Genomic DNA, 19,271 nt, shown 5'->3' on the forward strand with positions numbered 1-19,271 from the left:
ACAATTATATTTCATTTTGCACTGTATCATGCGAGCCTCTTATTCACTCTGCACCAAACCATTCGCAATTGCCAAATAACCCCTAAAACTAGTAAAATGAGGGACCATTAATCGATGTGCTTGAATGAGGTTTATCCACAAAATGACTTCAAACTGATAGAATTCTTAGTATTATGTTTTCGTTGAACCATTGAAGGTAACCGTAATTTATAAGAGAAGGATTTTATATTACAGATAAAAAAAGTAATCCTCAACTGATAATGAAAACTAACGCCTAATTATGTTGCTCTAAACTAGGAAGAAAATCAATTCCGATTTTAAAAGTGGAATATTTTACAAGCGAGCAGAAGGTAGTTTGACCACTACTAGTTTTGTGATCCACATATAAGCCTTTTTACGTTTACACCCACAACTAGTTTTGTGATCCACATATTAACCTTCTATGATCATCATCGAATGTACTACATTGTTGTAGTTACAACAATCTCATGTGAATTTTGTCAACTCCGTATTCTATTTTCTATTGTTGAAGATTTTTTTATTAACCTGGATATCCAACCCGCTATGCAAGCTGACTAATCCCAGAGCGACCACCTGCTTTGCAGATAGCCCGGAGTCACCGCATTTGAACATCTGTGGCCACAATGGGATTTTTATTCCTCCTTGGATTTTAACTTGAGACCTCCTGATACTTTTGATCTTTGGAGTCAAGCTCAAACCAATCAGGCACCACCCTTGTGGTTTATTGTTGAAGATTTGAATCAAGTCGAAAAGAATTCGTAAAAAAGATACCTAAATGCCAAAAAAAAAATGAAAATGGATGTTAGAATTGAGAAAAAGTAAAACTTTGGTGTCAAAAGTGTAAAGAACTCAAACTACTTGTATTTTTGATGGTACAAAACTGCAATCAAGTAAAGGGCAGCAGATCGTGTCCTTTCTTCGTTCTCACCATTTGCATCCTCTTCTCTCTGAATACTGATCCCTCTTCACGCGCACAACAATTCAAAGTTCAACCCCTTTTCCTTTTCAAATCTCAAAGAAACCCTAGAAAAATCGTTACTGGTGACTCGATCTATCGTTCTTTTCGATCAAATATCTAGGGTTTCGTTTAATCTCTTACAACTTTTTTCTTCCCACCACCTCTAGATTCTTTGTTTGGGATTCTTTGTCTACTCAGTTCTTGGTTTGCTCGGCTTCGATCTCTTCCAGACTTCTAGCTTGTTGGATTTGATAGATCAAAAATGGAAGCGATCGAAGAATTGGTTCAGCTGTCGGATTCGATGCGGCAGGCGGCGGCTTTGCTTAATGATGAAGATGTTGATGAAAACTCATCGTCATCTTCAAGGCGGGGTTCTACATTTCTTAACGTTGTTGCTCTTGGCAATACGGTAAGTTCATTTAGTAGGAGAATTATGATTGAATCTGGTCAAAACCTAAGGTTTTTGTCTTTTGAACATTCGATAATTGTATTGATTGATTCAGGGAATGGATCTATGATCTGATTGTATTCAGATCTCTAGTTCTATTCATGTTAGGTTAATGTAGATGGGAATCATTCTTGAGCCCTGGCTCCCTGTTTCTCTTTAGCATTTTGATCGGTAATTACTGTGAAAAGATATTTTTACCTACCTCCTAATTTGGCATTACAGTCTAGATTTTACACTATAATTCAATAAGTTATGCTCAGTTGGCAAGTGTTCGAAGTTTGTCTTGAGCTTGGAATAATTTGTTTGATGCTCCAGTCAGCCCTTCTGGGAGTTGGTTTATCTTGTGAGAAACCAATTAGGAGCTGTTTTTGGATATTCCAGTTGGTGCGGCTATATTTTCTGTTGGTACATGTCCACACACCCATTGAAGTTAATTTTTGTGTTAATTATGGAGTAGATTTTCTGCTAATGCAAGGCATTTTTAAGTGGATGCATTGATGGCCTAGGACATAGACCCAAGTATGTTTGGTGGTTGCTAAACATTCTTAAAATATTATGCTTCATGAATCATGTGGTGATTTATCTTAACCGGAAAATTTCCGCTGGAGGCTGATGTCTATCTTGTAAGCGTACTTAGTTTGCAAGGATATAATGCAACACAAAAACCTGATAATGTTGTCATGTCTTTTTGAAGAACTTGTTCTGTATATTTCAGCTATTGATGGTTCATCATCCGATAATCATTTTATAAATCAGAATGGGCATTCTGCTTGGTTGAATAGTTTATTCTTGCATAAACCACCTTGCACCATGATTTATATCATATGATATTTTATTGAGGTTGGTTGTTAGTTGATATATCTTACTTCCAGGAAAAATGTTTGATGAAAATTGAAAAGATGTTGGTGTTATGATTTTCCCCATTGGTTTGAGTTGCTGAGAATCCCATAAGAGGGGTGATGCAGCAGAAGTGCAAAACTGTGCTTTGCTTTTTGTTGTAAGCCTTGCCAATGATGCTAGGTTGTCTTTGAGGAATTATGTTGCTGGTTGCTATTGCATACTGCACTATCACCATTTATCATGATATGAAACCATTGTTGGATGAAGGCTTTTGTAAGGCATCATGCTGTTGTTTTCTATAGCAGTCTTTTTCCTTAGAGTATGCTATTCTTTCATGCAATTCCCTAGATGTTTTTTTTGGAGCACTGAGGCTTAGCAGTTTAGCTCTTAACTTTTCTTGACCATATTGAAACTGCTAGCAAGAAGCACTCAAGCACTATATCTTCTTTCACATGATCAACATACAAGTCTTTTATTTTTGTCTAACGATGGTTTAATGCTCCATTTGCTCTCCTGAATATGTTCCAAATTATTCTGATAAAATCCTATTTTTGCTCCACCAAGAAGAGCATAAAAGGATGAGGCTTTAAAGCTCATGGAGTTTTGTTTGTTTATCAGTTGTATTTTCTCTTCTCTATTGTTGGCTTCTTATCATTATAATTCATTCTTCCAGATAGTTTGTCTGGACTAGTTTCTAATTATGGACCAAAAATTGTTCAGGGTGCAGGTAAATCAGCAGTTTTGAACAGTTTGATTGGACATCCTGCTTTGGTGAGAACTTTATTCTTCTATTTTCAATTTACTTCCTAGTATTCTCTTTCAGACTTCTGTATTACCCTGTTACTATATGTGACGTAAATCATAATATGTCAAGAATCTAGTGTTACGGAATTACTACCTGTATGAAAGTAGGTGTGAAGTCTTTCTTCATTTTTCATGATGGAAATGTAAATCAGGAAGCTTAAATATACTTGCACTAATGTTTATTTGTACAGCCGACTGGTGAAGGTGGTGCGACTCGGGCGCCTATATGCATCGACTTAAAGAGGGATGAAAACTTAAGCAGCAAATCAATTGTACTGCAGATCGATAGTAAATCCCAACCAGTGTCTGCAAGTGAGCCCTCATATCTCGTCCTCATATCTTACTTTATGGACGTCAGTTTTAGAACAAAAGGAGTTCCTTAAGAATTATATTTTCTTGAAATTCATGTATTGGCACTCAATGATGCTGATCCCATGAGACTATCTTTTTTCAATCGTAGGTGCTCTTCGGCATTCTTTACAGGACAGACTTAGTAAAATATCAAGCAAGAGTCGCGATGAAATATATTTGAAACTTAAAACGAGCACAGGTTAGTTCAGATATGTTCTCTCTAAGTTTTTGAAACTAATGCTATCATTTGCATTTGTTTGCTAGTCAATTTGGTGATTGAGTTATAAGAAATAGCCAAATAGCTTTTTGGTGGTCAATATCTAATGCTGTAGTAACCTCTACAAAAATGTAGGATTGTTGGTGATGTACGTCATTCTATAGTATTGTCATTTGTAAAATTATATTAAATATATTATGCTTTTTTTGACCCTTAGTATCTTGTCATAAATGATATTTTTGCTTCATGATAAAATCTTCTACTGAGAATTACTTGATGATTTGATGTTATCCATGCTTTACATAAGTTGATCACCGTCTAGTCCATTGGGAAATAAATCATGATTTGACTCTTGATTGGAATGATCTAAAAATGGTTTATGATCCAGATCAAATCCTTTCATTATTGATATTTTCCAACAACTTTTTGTATTAGGCTCGACCTAACTAAAAAGATGGAACACATTATTGCAAATTGTCAAGTACAACTATAACACACTTATCCTTGTTTTTTGTCAAAGCATAACACTTAAATTTTAGTGATATATTCATAGTTTTATGAAACTTGTGTCATACAATACACATGCATACATGCTTGTACTACATGTCCCAATGGCAACTCAACTTTTGATGACACAAAGTCTGTAGTACAAATCTCATGATAAACACACATTAGTAAAAATGAAAAAAAAATAGAAGTTTGTTTCTTTATTGTCAATTTCTTTCTCTGGTCGCATTCTGTTCTACTTGTATTTTATTTTCTTTCAATTCTTATTTTTGATGTAGATTCATTTTTAAAAGTTAGAATATGACAATGCTTTGGAATGCGTAATATAACACTCATGGAGATATCAATTAATTCATTTCGTTACTTGTTATTTAGGATTTATTGATATCAATTTTCTTTCTGGAAAATAGTATTTTGAAAATTAAAATCTTGGATCTCATTTGGAAATTATAATGGTTAGGAACCTGTATTTTATTAGTAGTTGTATTTTTAAAATTATGTTGAAAAATAAAAGTTATCAAGTTAAGGTGTTATTTTTTAGAGACTTGTTCAATGTAGGTAAAAGTCTACTAGTAATCTTGCAATGTTGATGGTGTGGAGAAAACATTGATTTTGTTTTAGAAATTTGTTGTGTTGCATTTTAGGGATTTGCACAGTACATGTATGAATGTGTATGTAGTTTATATCGTATAGGTGTGCTTGGCAAATGACCAATTTGCATCTTATTTTCGTGCTGGTTGTTGCTGAATGGACCGATATTAGGTATCATGATTTTTATGATTTATTGGTCCAACTCTGGATCAGAGATCATAAAATGCTTTGCTCTCATGCTTATGTGGAAGGGACTCATACATCTTCATGGTTGAAGGATGAAGTAATGCATTCAAGGTTGCACAAAACATAGATTTGTAAAACCCACTTATATTTGGCTCTAGCTAGTGAGTTTGCTTCTAGTGGTAACATTGGTGTTTCTAAGAAGTGTTTTGAGTGAGTAAAATAATCGGTTCATGATTAACAATTAAGCATACGATGAAACAATAGAAGTGATTTTGCTATAAATCTAAAAGAGGTTGCTAACAGGTTTAGATTGTTTCCTTCCTCCGATTTGCAATTTTGATCTTCTCGAGGTACAACCTGAGTACAATTAGAAATATGAGGCACTGTTTTATGTGATTCAACATCTTTTTTCACACCTACAACATGCTAACTTCACATGATAAGTAGTTAAGTACATATAGTTAGATCAATCAGTGCACCATCTTTCACTGGAAGTTAAAACACATCTTGAAAGTTGAAACCCATTATCGGAGTTACCTGCAAAGCCTCTTCTTATAGCTTAAGGTTCCTTGGATGAGTTGGAGAGAGAATAGGAAAGAAATCTTAGCAGAATTTAGCTAAAGGTGATACTTTTAAGGCTGGTAAAACATGTTCGGATGCATGCTTGCACCCGACGGATTACAACCAGCTTACCATGTGGCAAATTGAAGATCTTGACACTAAGGCCAGCTTACACATGAGCTGGTTTTAATGCAGTGCCGTGGACTATCAAGATCCCGGGGCTAGGTCACCATATACCTACACATAGAAGGACCTCCTCAGCGCATCCATGTGCAGAGCTCCAGTAGTTTTTGGTTCAAGATCTCAATCGGCTCACACATGAGTTGCAAAAGCCCAATCCACTACATGCATGCATTGCTACCCTTGTTTATATAATTAAACAAAGCTAAGCAACAATACGGAATTGTCAAAGAACAAACCTGTGGGCATGTATGAATTTGCTTAATCAACTTACTGAGCTTAATGACTTACTTGCTTAGCCATTAAACAGTGTTTGCTTTTGTCGTAATTTTTAAGCATTGGTTGGAAATGGTTGATTTGGATAAGCCACTATATATGTATTCTCCACATTAAGAATTGCTTGTTTTCCAGTTCATTTTAAGTACTTATTCATCTTTAGCTTTTTCTATGAACTAGAAAGTGCCATTTATCTTGTTGTGCTTTCTTATCCTTCATAATATATCTATAATGCTGTCGCTACTTAAAATGTAGTGTCTACAGCCATTTGCATTCATTAGTATGGTGATACAATGTGGAGAATCTAAATACTTGGTTCTGTGATCTTCAGTTGTTGCATTTCTTTCATTAGCTTTATATTGTTGCTACTTGCTACGTTCTTCCTTGGTCTTCATTTTATGTTCTCTTACCTGTTTTGTTTTTGTAGCTCCTCCTTTGAAATTGATTGATTTGCCTGGAGTGGAAAAAGGGAATCTTGATGATTCATTGGTGCGTCACTGTCAATTATTTTTTTGTTTCAGTATTTTCTTAGTATCTTCTACGCTCATGATTTATTTTGTAATATTTTTCTTGGAAAAGATCTAATAACCTATTTTTCTTACAGAGTGAATATGCTCAGCATAATGATGCAATTCTGTTGGTTGTAATACCTGCTGCTCAGGCGCCCGAAGTTGCATCTGCTAAAGGCCTTAGAATTGCAAAGGAATATGATGGAGAATGTGCGTTCACTATTGATTTTGATTTTGAAATGGGCCTGCTAATATCTTTTCTTATATAGTTCAAAGATTTTGATGTTTGTCTTTTTAATTTAGGTACAAGAACTATTGGTGTTATTAGCAAACTGGACCAAGCATCTGCAGATCCCAAAGTCCTTGCCGCTGCTCAAGCACTTTTATTGGGTCAAGGACCACGAAGTGCAGCCGATATTCCATGGGTTGCTCTAATTGGTCAGTCAGTTTCCATTGCTTCAGCACAGTCAGGAAACGTGGGATCTGATAACTCGTTAGAAACTGCTTGGCGAGCTGAAAGTGAAAGTTTGAAATCTATATTGACGGGAGCTCCACAGAGCAAGCTTGGTAGATTAGCTTTGGTTGAGACACTAGCTCATCAAATCCGTAGCCGTATGAAGATAAGGCTTCCGAGCCTTTTATCAGGGTAAGATCACTTTTCTTCAATATTGTTTTTCACTCTTTATTAGGGTTTCCTGCATAGTTGACCTTTCAGCACAGCCACAATTGATGACATGCAAGCCAGAAATATGTTCATGCGACACAAGATACACATGGATTTTATTACTTGGATACCAAACCCAAAAAGTTGCCAGTAATTTTACCCAAGTCACGTGATGGATTCAACTAGATTCTGTTCTCTTAAGCATTTTTTAAACGGATGAGAGATTAGAAAACCTAAGATAAAGAATGTGCTAGTAGAAGTCAATAAGAGATAGGCCGGAAATGAAGTTGAGGAAGTGCTCGATATTGGATGAGAGATCAGCTTAGTGCTTGTGTATGGCGTGCACCTGAAGGAGCTATAATTGGGCTTCATCAATTGTCCTTTTTATTTGTTTTCCTCTTGATGGTTTAGGGATTTTTGGTCCTTCCCTAGTGGAAATTAAGAAATGGCTTGGGGTCCCGAACATTGTGATTCACCTTGGCCAAAAAGGCATGGTTTGTTTTTGTGATGCTCTGTCATCTTTGCTTTGTTCTTGTGATGCTCTGTCATCTTTTGAGGCAAAGAGAGCTGGTGCTGCAGGAGGTGCCACGTTTTGGAGAAAATGTATTGTGTTTTTGTCCATCTCGACATCAAAAACTCTAGACTTGTTTCTAGGCAATTACTTAACTGTATTTTTCACTATATCTCTCTCTCTTTCCTTCTTTCTGTTGTTCTAAGTTATCTCAATTGGCATTGAACAAAGTCAAGGGAGGGGGCCAAGATCTTGGGTGCTGGGGTCACTAGGTATTTACCAGGTATTGTCAAAGAAAATTAATATATCTAGTAACCAAGCAAGTAAAAACTTTCAACATTCTATCATGTAATATGATCAAGTAATTAAAAAATCATGTGAAATGAATTTCGCTCCTCATTAACACAATGTGTGTGTACTAAACACCAAACCCCAAAAAGAGACGTGCGTTATTGCGTAGTGTGACTCTAAGGGTCACTGAAACTTGGATGTGTGGGTTGGAAGTTTAAGAATCAGTTGCCATAAAGTGGAACAGCCGTTTGTTTATATATAGTGGCACCTAAAAAAGAGGATGTTTCCATGCATAATGCAGGCTTATCAAACAACAATGATCAGTCATTGTTCTTGTCTTTGGAACAAAAAAGGGGTGGAATACCACAAGAGAAAAGTGTGCCTAATATAAAGGAGGTTTTAGTAATCGGTACATGTTTTGTTACCCCCCTCCCAAAAAAAACGTAAGCACCATATTGGATAGGCAATTAATTTTTTTATATTTGTTTCCGGATTGATCATCGGTTTGAAGTAGGGGAAAATGTGGAGGGAGAGTAATTTTGTGTCTTTCTGAGGTAGACCCTATTGGGTGGCTGTTCAATTCAGTTGGTGGTGCATTTGCTTGGATTCTTGATTAGAGAGTTCAATTTGTCATCAATAAGAATCGAGCTAGCCAGCTTTGTGTTTCTAGTTATCGCTCTTAAGTTCGTGTTGGACTCTGTGGAACGTTCCCTTTTGAAACAATAAGGGCCTGTTTGGTTTGACGGAATGTATTCAAGGGATCTGGATTTTGTTGAAGGATTTGGAACCTTTGGTGTGTTTGGGTTGTAGGATTTGGAATAAAAAATTATAAAAATAATTAAATTACCTTTTTATGAATTAATTATTACAAAACAAGTGTCTTAAAGATATTTTAAACATGATTACAAGCAGATACTATGAAATCCTGCAAAATACCAACAACCCCCATGGGATTCCTAAATCCCATGTTTGTGGGATTTCAAATCCAAGGATTTCTTCAAACCAAACATAGAATTGGAATGTAATTCAATTCCAAATCCAATCAAATCCCACAAAACAAGTGGGACATAAGTGGAATTTACTTTACATTTGCGCTATGTGAAGAAGTTGAAGTAACACAGTAAAAGAATTGATTTGCTTCCATGTAAGTTCTTTTGGCGCTTCAAGTAAGTTGGACTTAACAGAATTTAGAAAAAGATTTTCTGTTACAGATGCAATACTTTCTCTTTGTTGTATTTTTTGGTTGCCTTAGTAATTTGATATGGACATAATAATTAGCAAAAGCCGCCTTTTATCTCTACATACAGCGTTTTGTTCATTCCTATTGGGCCTTGAAGTCAGTTTTTGTCTAAAACTCCTGCAGGCTTCAGGGTAAATCTCAGATTGTGCAAGATGAGTTGGTAAGGCTCGGAGAATCAATGGTTAGTAGTTCTGAAGGTACAAGGGCATTGGCTTTGGAACTTTGCCGCGAATTTGAGGACAAATTTCTTCAACACATTATGACTGGAGAGGTGATAATTTATAATCAAGATCTAGGAGTGAATTATTCAAGACATGACAATAACTATGCAGTATTTACAATTAAAATGATTTTCTGTGAAGTTGACCTCTGATGCAGCTTTGATTCTTTCCTGTTCCAGTCCCACACCAACCTGACAAGATGTTCTATAGAGGACATGATTTGTGTCATGTCCAACACCGCCCATTCGAGCATTTTTAGGGTTTTGAATCTCTACTTAATAAAGTGATTGGCAAAAAAACACTGTTGACTACTATCTAAAAATACTAACGTAAAAGAAATATCGAAGGGTACCCTTTGGCGTATATGATTTTTAAGAAAACACGGAGGCTTGTTTTGATGGTTTGTTTCCACGGATCCTCTCGGGAAATAACATCCTTGATGGACGCCCAGCATAGTATAAGTCATTTCTTTTACCTTTATTCTACTGTTTTTTCCTTTTTTTTTGGGGGGGGGGGGGAGGGTCTTGGTACCATAATGTCACAACATATAAACAATATAGTATTGGATCCTTTGCAAACTAAGAAGGGGTTTTACCATCTTCGTGGTAGCGTCCATTCACCTTGGAGACTAGTCTTGTTGCTTAACTCTTGTGTGTTTAAAATGTAGCGCTCATAGGATATTTTTGTACCTGAGTCTTTTCTGTTCTTTATGTCTTCAAATGTTCAGAGGATGATTTAGCACAGAAAGGATGTTATCTTCTGAGATGAGTAATTTTATTTTGGCTAGTGGTAAGGGTGATTAACGCAAATAAAATCATGTTAAAGTGGTCTTTGCTGGTTAAATTGTACATGTGGCGGATTCTGAACGTGGAATCTTTCTATGCCAAATGGTAGTTACATATGATCTTTTGACCTAACTGGTCTTGAAACAATTTGAACTTGATGTTGGTAGGGTTTTATGATGAACTGTCCATGTGCATCCCTATTATTCAGTGACATGATCTGCGGTTTTGGGATCTAGAGATAGTGTTCTATAGAAGATATCTCAAATCCCTACCACAAACTATGTGGGTGCACTCTTTTACTTGTTTGAGGTTTCTGCATTATTAGTCGGGTTACTATAGCCTCCCACTCTTCGTTCTCTCATGTTATCTCTTCGAAAATTCTCTTTACAATATTGATTACTGTTTTACTTAAAGTTCCATTGTCGTAAGGATCTGAGTCATTTTAATATTATGCTAATTACGCTTGGAGGATCAAGGGTATGCTGCAGTGCTTGTTTGTTCATATTCGTTATATAACCATGTCAAAACTTAATGACGTTTTCAGGGTAGTGGCTGGAAAGTTGTGGCAAGTTTTGAGGGTAACTTTCCAAATAGGATCAAGCAGCTTCCTCTAGACAGACATTTCGATATAAATAACGTCAAGAGGGTATAATTCTCCTTTTACTTTTAATTCATTCAGTTATCACCTATCGCTCTATGATGACCATGGAATTGGTATCAGATTGTGCTAGAGGCAGATGGTTACCAACCTTATCTTATATCTCCAGAAAAAGGACTGCGGTCTTTAATAAAGGGTGTATTAGAGCTGGCCAAAGAGCCATCACGTCTTTGTGTTGATGAGGTAATACTACAGATTGTTTAACAGCAATTCTCCTCTACCATTTAGCTAACAAGTTTCAACTGCTATCTTGAGTTTGTTCCTTGCCTTTGTGTTTCCTATGTTTCCAAATCTATAATGCGATTGCTAGCTAATGGTGATATGAAAAGCTGAAAATAGGTGTTTGAGGAACATCATGGCTCTGTATTATATATATTGGAGTTTCTTTAATGATAATTCCTTACCTCTGTATAATATATATCGGAGTTCATTAATACATTTAATGATTAGAAGAAATAAAGTAAAACATTCCCCACACATTTGCATATGAAGAAAGAAAACTTTACCTGTTGGTTTGGTGCCATTTTCTTTCTGCTACTAGTTAGGTTCCAATTTTTGAGTTCCTTCTCAGATCCTAAAACATATTGATCCCATCTGTGTTATTGGCCTTCCTTCACATGCATAGTTGATTAAACGTGTAGACAAATAGATGCCTGATTTCTCTGTGATAAAGATATGTGCATGTGTGTGTATAATTATAATGCACCATCTTGTGCTTTTGCTCTTTTTCCCATAACTATATATGTACCGCTATGTAATTAGTTTTTATCGAATGCAGGTTCATCGTGTGCTTGTGGATATAGTTTCAGCATCAGCAAATGCCACACCTGGGCTTGGAAGATATCCTCCTTTTAAGAGAGAGGTACTTATATATAATTCCTGCAAGTTGTTTTATATAATAACAGCTGTTTGCCTTTTATTTTCAGTACTTGGTCTGACCATTATGTTGTTCTACCGTTTAACTAGGTTGTGGCAATTGCTACTACCGCCTTGGAGGGTTTTAAGAATGATGCAAAGAAGATGGTGGTTGCACTTGTTGATATGGAGCGAGTGTTTGTTCCACCCCAGCACTTCATCCGTTTGGTCCAGAGAAGGTATTTCCAATTTCTGGACAGCGAGTGTAGCATATGTTATCTTGTTACAGACCTTTGATAGGTCTTAACTGTTAACAATTTGAATGAACCTAGATTGTTTGTATTCTTTTTGTATTTTCAGTATAAACACATATTTTACATGACCTTGTTTTAGTTCTGTTCTTTTTAAACTCCACTCCTTTTGTTTAGGGTTGTAAAGGTAGTAGTTAATTCAAGTTCCGTTTCTTACCACGTATCTTTACTTCTTTTAGCTTTTTCAATTTCTGTTCTCTCCATCCATATTAACTGAGCCTTTCGAGTTTTCAACTTTTTAAGCTATCTCTAAATCTTTTCTTTTTTCCTTTTCATTTTGTAATGTTGCCTAAAACCTCAGCAGCAGTTCTTCACCTTTTTCTTCCACAAATTTCTTCTCACAAACGTCATTTTCACCTAATTGAAGAAGTGTTGTTTAAGCTTTTTCTCCAAAATGTAAATAATAGTTCGTATTCACTATAAAAGCTGTCAAAATGTAATTTGCTATTTGCTTTATAGCATTTACCTCTGTTCTCCATTACTTGCATTGTGTGTCCTATTACTTACACAAGACAATCAACTTGTTATATTCTGAAGAGTAGCACCTAAAATTGCAGATTTTGTCAAGTAACAGAATATAAGACAGTTTTGTGGAGAGAAGGCTTATTTGTTTTGTAGTAGGAGTTTTGAGTATACATACTCTGTTAAATGCGAGCAGAGATGCACAAAAAGCTCAAGCCTGAAGCCTGGGTCTAGTTAGCCTGATCCCAGGCACAGCCTTAAAGTCCAATCAGGCCAACTTATTTTTAAAGACCCGGTTAAAGGGGCTCTCCTTCAACCCCCAAGCCTGAGACCAGGCCCAAAAAGGCCTAGGATTTTTCCTTTCTGAAAAGCCGGACGTGCAAGGCCTGGGCCTTGTGAATCTGTACATTTGATGAGGTGTCTTACACTTCCATATTGTTAAAAAGTCAAGTATCATCCATGGGAGTTATGAGAAAATCTTGGTACATGAAGTTCTCCTGGTAAAGAAACTTGCCCTATTGGATCCACTTCATGGTGCTACCATGTATAAGCCTGGCCTGCATAGTATCTGTGATTACTTGTTCCTAAGTCTAAAATTTTTACTACATAGAGATGGGAAATATGAAACCCTCCCATGGCTCCAGTCTATTAATCTGAATATCTATTCAAGTGGAAATCCTACATCACGACTTTCAAAGGTATTATTTTCCACAAATACTGTTTATAGAGCAATATGTGACTAGATACTATAGAATGTTTAATGGTTAGTACTTGTCATTGATTCATCACCTTTAGGAGCAATTCTTTTTTCAGAAGAATTTGTAAGTTTCAGAGATGGAAAATGTACCTGCTTCGAATTGTTTATTGTGTTCTTTCTCATCATACTAATGGCTGTGGATAAAAAGGAGTTCTTCTGTTTTCTCTATTGGTGAACACCTCTTGTTTTTATTCTTAACAGGATGGATAGGCAGAGACGAGAGGAAGAGATCAAAACCAGATCTTCCAAGAAGGCCGTGGATGCAGAACAGTCCTTGCTAAATAGGGTACATAATGTTTTTGTTAATTGTTGCATTGGTTGGATGCTTGACTTTTCAAAAAAATAATTTTTTTGTATGATGTACTCGGGGATACCTTTTCTTTCTTGGTTATCCTCGAGGGTTTTTGCCCACTTATTAGCTTGTCTTACCTTTTTGTGTTTTATTTAGGCAACCAGTCCTCTAACAGGAGGCAACTTGAAATCAATGAAGGATAACAAGCAAGACAAGGATACACAAGATGGGCCTGCTTTAAAGACCGCAGGACCTGAGGGAGAGATAACAGCAGGTTTTTGCTTTGACACATTCCTCAACATTTTACTTGTTTTATATGGTATCTGTAATTGTTATACCCTATGTTAGTAGTGGTACAAGTAGTTATTGCTTTTAGAGTATAGGTAGGTACTGCATATGCCCAGGTATAAATAAGTCGTGAGGGTCTAGTAGGAGAACATTCGGTTTTGTAAACACTTTTAGGGTGTGAGTTCTGTGGAGAGATTCTGGCCTCTCGAAGCCTGAAAACCCCTTTTGTAAGCAGTCGATTAGCGAGAAACGTTTGGTTCCCTTTGAATTCAACCTTTGATTTTCCCGGTGTCATCACAATGTTAACGCTGGWGATTGTGTGATATTCATGACTTGATGGCTTTTTTTTAAATATTTTTTTTCACTTATTTATTGGGTCAAATGTCACCAATACAAAGAATTATGTTTTCATGAGTTTTAGGTGAGTTTTAGGTACTGCATATGCCCAGGTATAAATAAGTCGTGAGGGTCTAGTAGGAGAACATTCGGTTTTGTAAACACTTTTAGGGTGTGAGTTCTGTGGAGAGATTCTGGCCTCTCGAAGCCTGAAAACCCCATTTGTAAGCAGTCGATTAGCGAGAAACGTTTGGTTCCCTTTGAATTCAACCTTTGACTTTCCGGTGTCATCACAATGTTAACGCTGGTGATTGTGTGATATTCATGACTTGATGGCTTTTTTTAAAATATTTTTTTTCACTTATTTATTGGGTCAAATGACACCAATACAAAGAATTATGTTTTCATGAGTTTTAGGTGAGATCTTTATCACAGAGCTTGTATTTTTTGTGATCCAAACCTATTTATATTTAATCTTGGGAAGATGATACATCATCTTAGAATTCATGACATTTGATGTGAAGTTATATTGACCACAAATTCACTTGGTTTCATTTTTATATATACTTGATCCTTCTTTATCGAACCCTGCAGGATGATAGTAGCATATACTGGATGCATTTTTTTCCCTTTAATAGTATTTGTATCTGCTTTTGGTTTCTTTGTGATTGATCTCCTCATGTTACCTTTGCTTTTAGTATCAGTATGGAATTCAGGTAAAGATGTTTAGAAAAATGACCAGAAATCCTATTTTTATAATTTTTCTCGGATGTGCGCCTTTGGTTCTCTTTGAAAAATTATTGGACACACCCAGTTACTTGCACTAAAGAAGTAGCTATAACTTCTATTGTTTTTGGGCAGGATATTTATTGAAGAAAAGTGCAAAATCTAATGGATGGAGTCGAAAGTGGTTTGTTTTAAATGAGAAAACTGGGAAGGTTAGTAACATTGCAGGAAGTTCATATACGAGGTGGAAGTATTGAACTTCTGTGTATCTCTTTAGTTTCTCAAGTGTTATGGTGTATGTACTTTATAAAAGAATGAAAATGGACATGGATGTTCAAAATTTTATGATCAGATATTTAGTTGCTGGTTGAGATGCTATAACTCCCCTGTACAATTATATTGGGCCTGTCTTTAAGAAAATGAATCAATTGCACTACTTCTAATCATAAATTCTTATTTTGGTGTTTTACTATTGTACATTTAATTTCAAACAAACTGCAATTTGTAATTCTAACACCAATGTGAAGTGGATCAGCAAGTCAATGGGTCGACGAGCTGGCTTTTTAATCATGTTTTTGTAGGCTATAGTGTATGTTCTTGTTGGTGAATATCATAAACTTGCTGTACCATGTGTAAATCTGTTGGTTTGGATCTTTTTATGCAGCTTGGATACACTAAAAAGCAAGAGGAGAGAAATTTCCGTGGCGTGATCACTTTGGAGGTATGTGTTGGCATTCATGTTCATTAGGCCTTCATATTTTGAGAGGCTTGTCATCGTTATTCTATATGGATTCAATAGCTGAACATACGAAAAAAGGTCAAATATGAAGACAATGGATATTAGTGCTTCAGAACACAATATCCCTTCATATTTTAAAACTTTCATGGTTTTTTTACCATCTCTCTGGAGTGCTAACCTTTGTGAAGAAGGTAGAAGAAGAAACTAGCTGGGATATGCTTATGAGGGAACTTAACAAAAAATAGGAAAAGGTGAAGAGCTTTTAGGTATGTAGAACAGAAGAACATATAAATGTAAATAGGGTTTGTTCTGTATACCCTTTTGAACTCTAACTGTGGATGCTACAGATGAGGGAAGCCTCCCCCTTTTATAAGAGGCATGCCAACTCGCTAAGGAACTTTCTGGTCATTGTTAATGACATTTGAATACCAAGATAACCAAAAGATTGACAGATTCTTCACTACTGTTAGTTTATAAGTGTATTGGGTGATCTATAGGCTGTACTTAGTTTGTTCTTAATCTGGACCTATGTGGTCGGTTTCCTTACTTTTTAAGTGTTAGATTGCTCACTAGCTTGTTCATTAAGAGTGAAATTAGAAATTGGATGCAGTTACTAATTCATGATCTGCATGTACAGAATGAAAACTTCATTCTCGATTCTACGAGAATGAGTCCAAATTATTTTCAATCATAATTTTGTGCTGAACTTTTTTGGGGAGAAAATCCAAGTGTAAATAATGTTTTGTATATTCAAATTTAACTTGCTGCAGCCTGCAGTGGCCATTACAGAAGTTATAGAATACTAGATGTGGGAAAAAGTTCTACGAAAAAATGAAACAGGGTAGTAGAACTTCTGGAGGAGAAAAAAGCAAGCACCCCAACCCTCACCCAAAACTCTTAAGATAAAAACTAGTATGCAAATTTTGGCTGCACAATGAAATGTAACTAATAGAGACAAGACTGGCTTGTGAAGTAATTATCTGGCATCTGGCATTTGGCATGAACAAATATAAGAGAATTTAATTTCATTATATATTTTAGAAAACTGTTCACAGATGAATCTCAAGTTCCATAGGGAGTAAATTTTGAAAGTGTCCCTAATGGATGAATTTTTCAGGAATGCAATATTGAAGAAATTGAAGAGGAGGAACAACCCCCACCTAAAAGTTCAAAGGATAAAAAGTCAAAGGTGGAAGAAAAAGCACCCAGTCTGGCATTCAAGATAACAAGCAAGGTTGCATACAAGACAGTCTTAAAAGGTGATCTGTAGCCAGTTGGACACATTAGTTTTTGTTTGTTCAATAGCTTTTCCTCTGAAGATGCATATCAATGCTAACCTGAAGTTTAAATGATTCGACAGCTCACAGTGCTGTTGTTTTAAAGGCTGAGAATGCTGCAGAAAAGGCCGAGTGGTTAAACAAACTGAAAACTGTAGTTGGTGCTAAAGGAGGTCAAGTGATTATGAAGGCAGATGGTCTTCCCATTAGGCATAGTCAATCAGATGGTTCCCTTGTGAGTTGCTGAGAATTGTTTGTTATTAACACTTTCCTTAAATCATTTAGAGGTGTACATGTATGTCAATAATTTTCGTAGTTTTCCAAAAAGTTGGTTTTTGGTTTTATTTGAGAAACCATAAGCTGGTCATAGGTAGTATTGTTCAATTGTGTTATCTGGTTGTTGATCTCTTAACTTGTGAAATTTTAGGATACGATGGTCAGGAAACCTGCAGATCCAGAGGAAGAACTTCGTTGGATGGCTCAGGAAGTACGTGGTTATGTCGAAGCTGTTTTGAACAGCCTTGCAGCAAATGTTCCAAAGGTATTTATCCTCTCAACCTCATCTGATCCATCTTGCGGCTAGTTTTAGATTTTCATTTGTTTGGTTTCCATGTGCAGGCGGTTGTTCTTTGCCAAGTAGAAAAAGCTAAGGAAGACATGCTGAATAAGTTGTATAGTTCTGTAAGGTAAGCTGCTCAATTTGATTCGGTTTCTTTGAAGGAATTGTGTTTGTGATTGTAGAGTTGGTGAAGTGAAATGAAGTCCTTGTTGCTTACTTATATCTTTGGTCAAAAGTTCTCAGAGTACGGGAAGGATTGAAGAGCTGCTTCAAGAGGATGGTAACGTTAAGCGTAAAAGGGAAAAGGTTCAAAAGCAATCTTCCCTGCTCTCTAAACTCACCAGGCAACTGAGCGTTCATGACAATCGAGCAGCTGCAGCCTCCAACATGTCAAATGGTAGTAGTCCTGCAGGTAATAATATTTAACTAAAAACTTGTGTTATTTATTTATTCATCCAAAATCTAATGAATATTGGACATCAACAGAGAGTCCAAGAAGTAGTGGACAATCATCAGGTGATGACTGGCGATCTGCCTTTGATGCTGCTGCTGCCAATGGCCCTTCAGACCTGGGGTCTAGGTTTGGGTCGAATGGTCATAGCCGCAGGAACAGTGACCCTAGCCAGAATGGTGATGTTGGGTCAGGTTCTGGATCGAACTCCGGCAGTCGGCGCACTCCAAATCGGCTGCCGCCAGCACCACCTGGTTCTGGTTATAGATTTTAGATTTGATTAGTTAAAGGAAATGAAATTGATTGTTGTTGGGATGGGTATGGAGCTGATATGAATGGTATGTTTTGTAGAGTTGGTGCGACAACACATGTTTTGTAGATATGACAGCATGAGAAATATTGGTCTGGTAATTTTGTAGGTTGTGTGTTTGTTATTTCGTTCTTTTGGTTTGTATACGTAAGACGGCCTCATACTTGTATCGTTTCTATTCTTGGGATTGGAATCCATGAACGTGTCGTAGGAATTGTTGCTTGTTTTTCATTCTTCCATTTTTCCGATCATAAGTGCAAAATTATGTGTGTTTATAGCGAGTGTTCTTCCATGAAGGATGAAGCATTTGTCAAGTGTTTTTATCCTCCTGGTCATTATGAATCATCTTTTAATGGATCAACCCATTCATAATTATAAAGTACCTTTAATGTCATAGACCTCAACCACCTAATTACTATAAACTCTAATTAAACCAGCGTTTTTATATGTTGAGACCATATTTCAATCATCTTATTTATCTCATTTATTTTGTCTAAACTTTCTTAGTTATCACATTCGACCAACTTTGGGTGGAACAAACCACTTTTCTTACACGAAACAACATTACAATGTTAGGTAAAAATCATTGTTTCACCTATTAGACACATATCAAAGTTCATGAAACAACATTATGTAGAACATGATTATCTTTCAAAAGTAAAAACCAATATTAAAGAAAATTTTATGGAGCAGTTCAAGTCAGAGAGATGGGAGAGTGGTTATCGTTTTATAACCTTTTATTTAACTATAACCGTTTATCAAAAATAAAAAAAAATGAACTGCTCAAATGAGTTCGTAAAGTTAACATACTTTACTTGGTTAACAAATGATTATGCAACCCTTTACATTTGTACAATTAATACAACTCAATTTCAACCGTCCATTTAATTTGATGAATATGTGATTTAATAAAAGTTTTGATTGTTTCATGATATAAAATATTGATCATAATTAATGAATAGTCATCTTTCATAAACATTCAAATCATAATAAATAAACTTTTATAATTTTCATAAATATCTTAATTGATTGAGTTGCATTGGTTATACAAATGTGATAAGTTGCATTTGAAACATTCTCCCCCCTCCC

At 36.0% G+C, this 19,271-nt stretch overlaps 1 protein-coding gene across 1 annotated transcript; it reads left to right on the forward strand.

Moving 5' to 3' along the window:
• Positions 1 to 948: 948 nt before the first annotated feature.
• LOC112501815 (dynamin-2A) lies at positions 949 to 18,453 on the forward strand. The gene is made up of 22 exons (XM_025105542.1): positions 949 to 1,388; positions 2,988 to 3,038; positions 3,263 to 3,383; positions 3,532 to 3,621; positions 6,368 to 6,429; positions 6,545 to 6,659; positions 6,753 to 7,095; positions 9,279 to 9,426; positions 10,706 to 10,807; positions 10,883 to 11,002; positions 11,598 to 11,681; positions 11,786 to 11,913; positions 13,406 to 13,490; positions 13,653 to 13,770; positions 14,982 to 15,058; positions 15,511 to 15,567; positions 16,703 to 16,844; positions 16,946 to 17,097; positions 17,290 to 17,403; positions 17,481 to 17,548; positions 17,658 to 17,833; positions 17,908 to 18,453. The coding sequence occupies exons 1-22, from the start codon at positions 1,242 to 1,244 to the stop codon at positions 18,144 to 18,146; spliced, it is 2,739 nt and encodes a 912-aa protein (XP_024961310.1). The 5' UTR covers positions 949 to 1,241; the 3' UTR covers positions 18,147 to 18,453.
• Positions 18,454 to 19,271: the final 818 nt, after the last annotated feature.

This window comes from Cynara cardunculus, unplaced genomic scaffold (genome assembly GCF_001531365.2).
Source record: "Cynara cardunculus var. scolymus isolate 2C unplaced genomic scaffold, CcrdV1 Un_Scaffold_589, whole genome shotgun sequence".
Classification (NCBI taxonomy): Eukaryota; Viridiplantae; Streptophyta; class Magnoliopsida; order Asterales; family Asteraceae; genus Cynara; species Cynara cardunculus.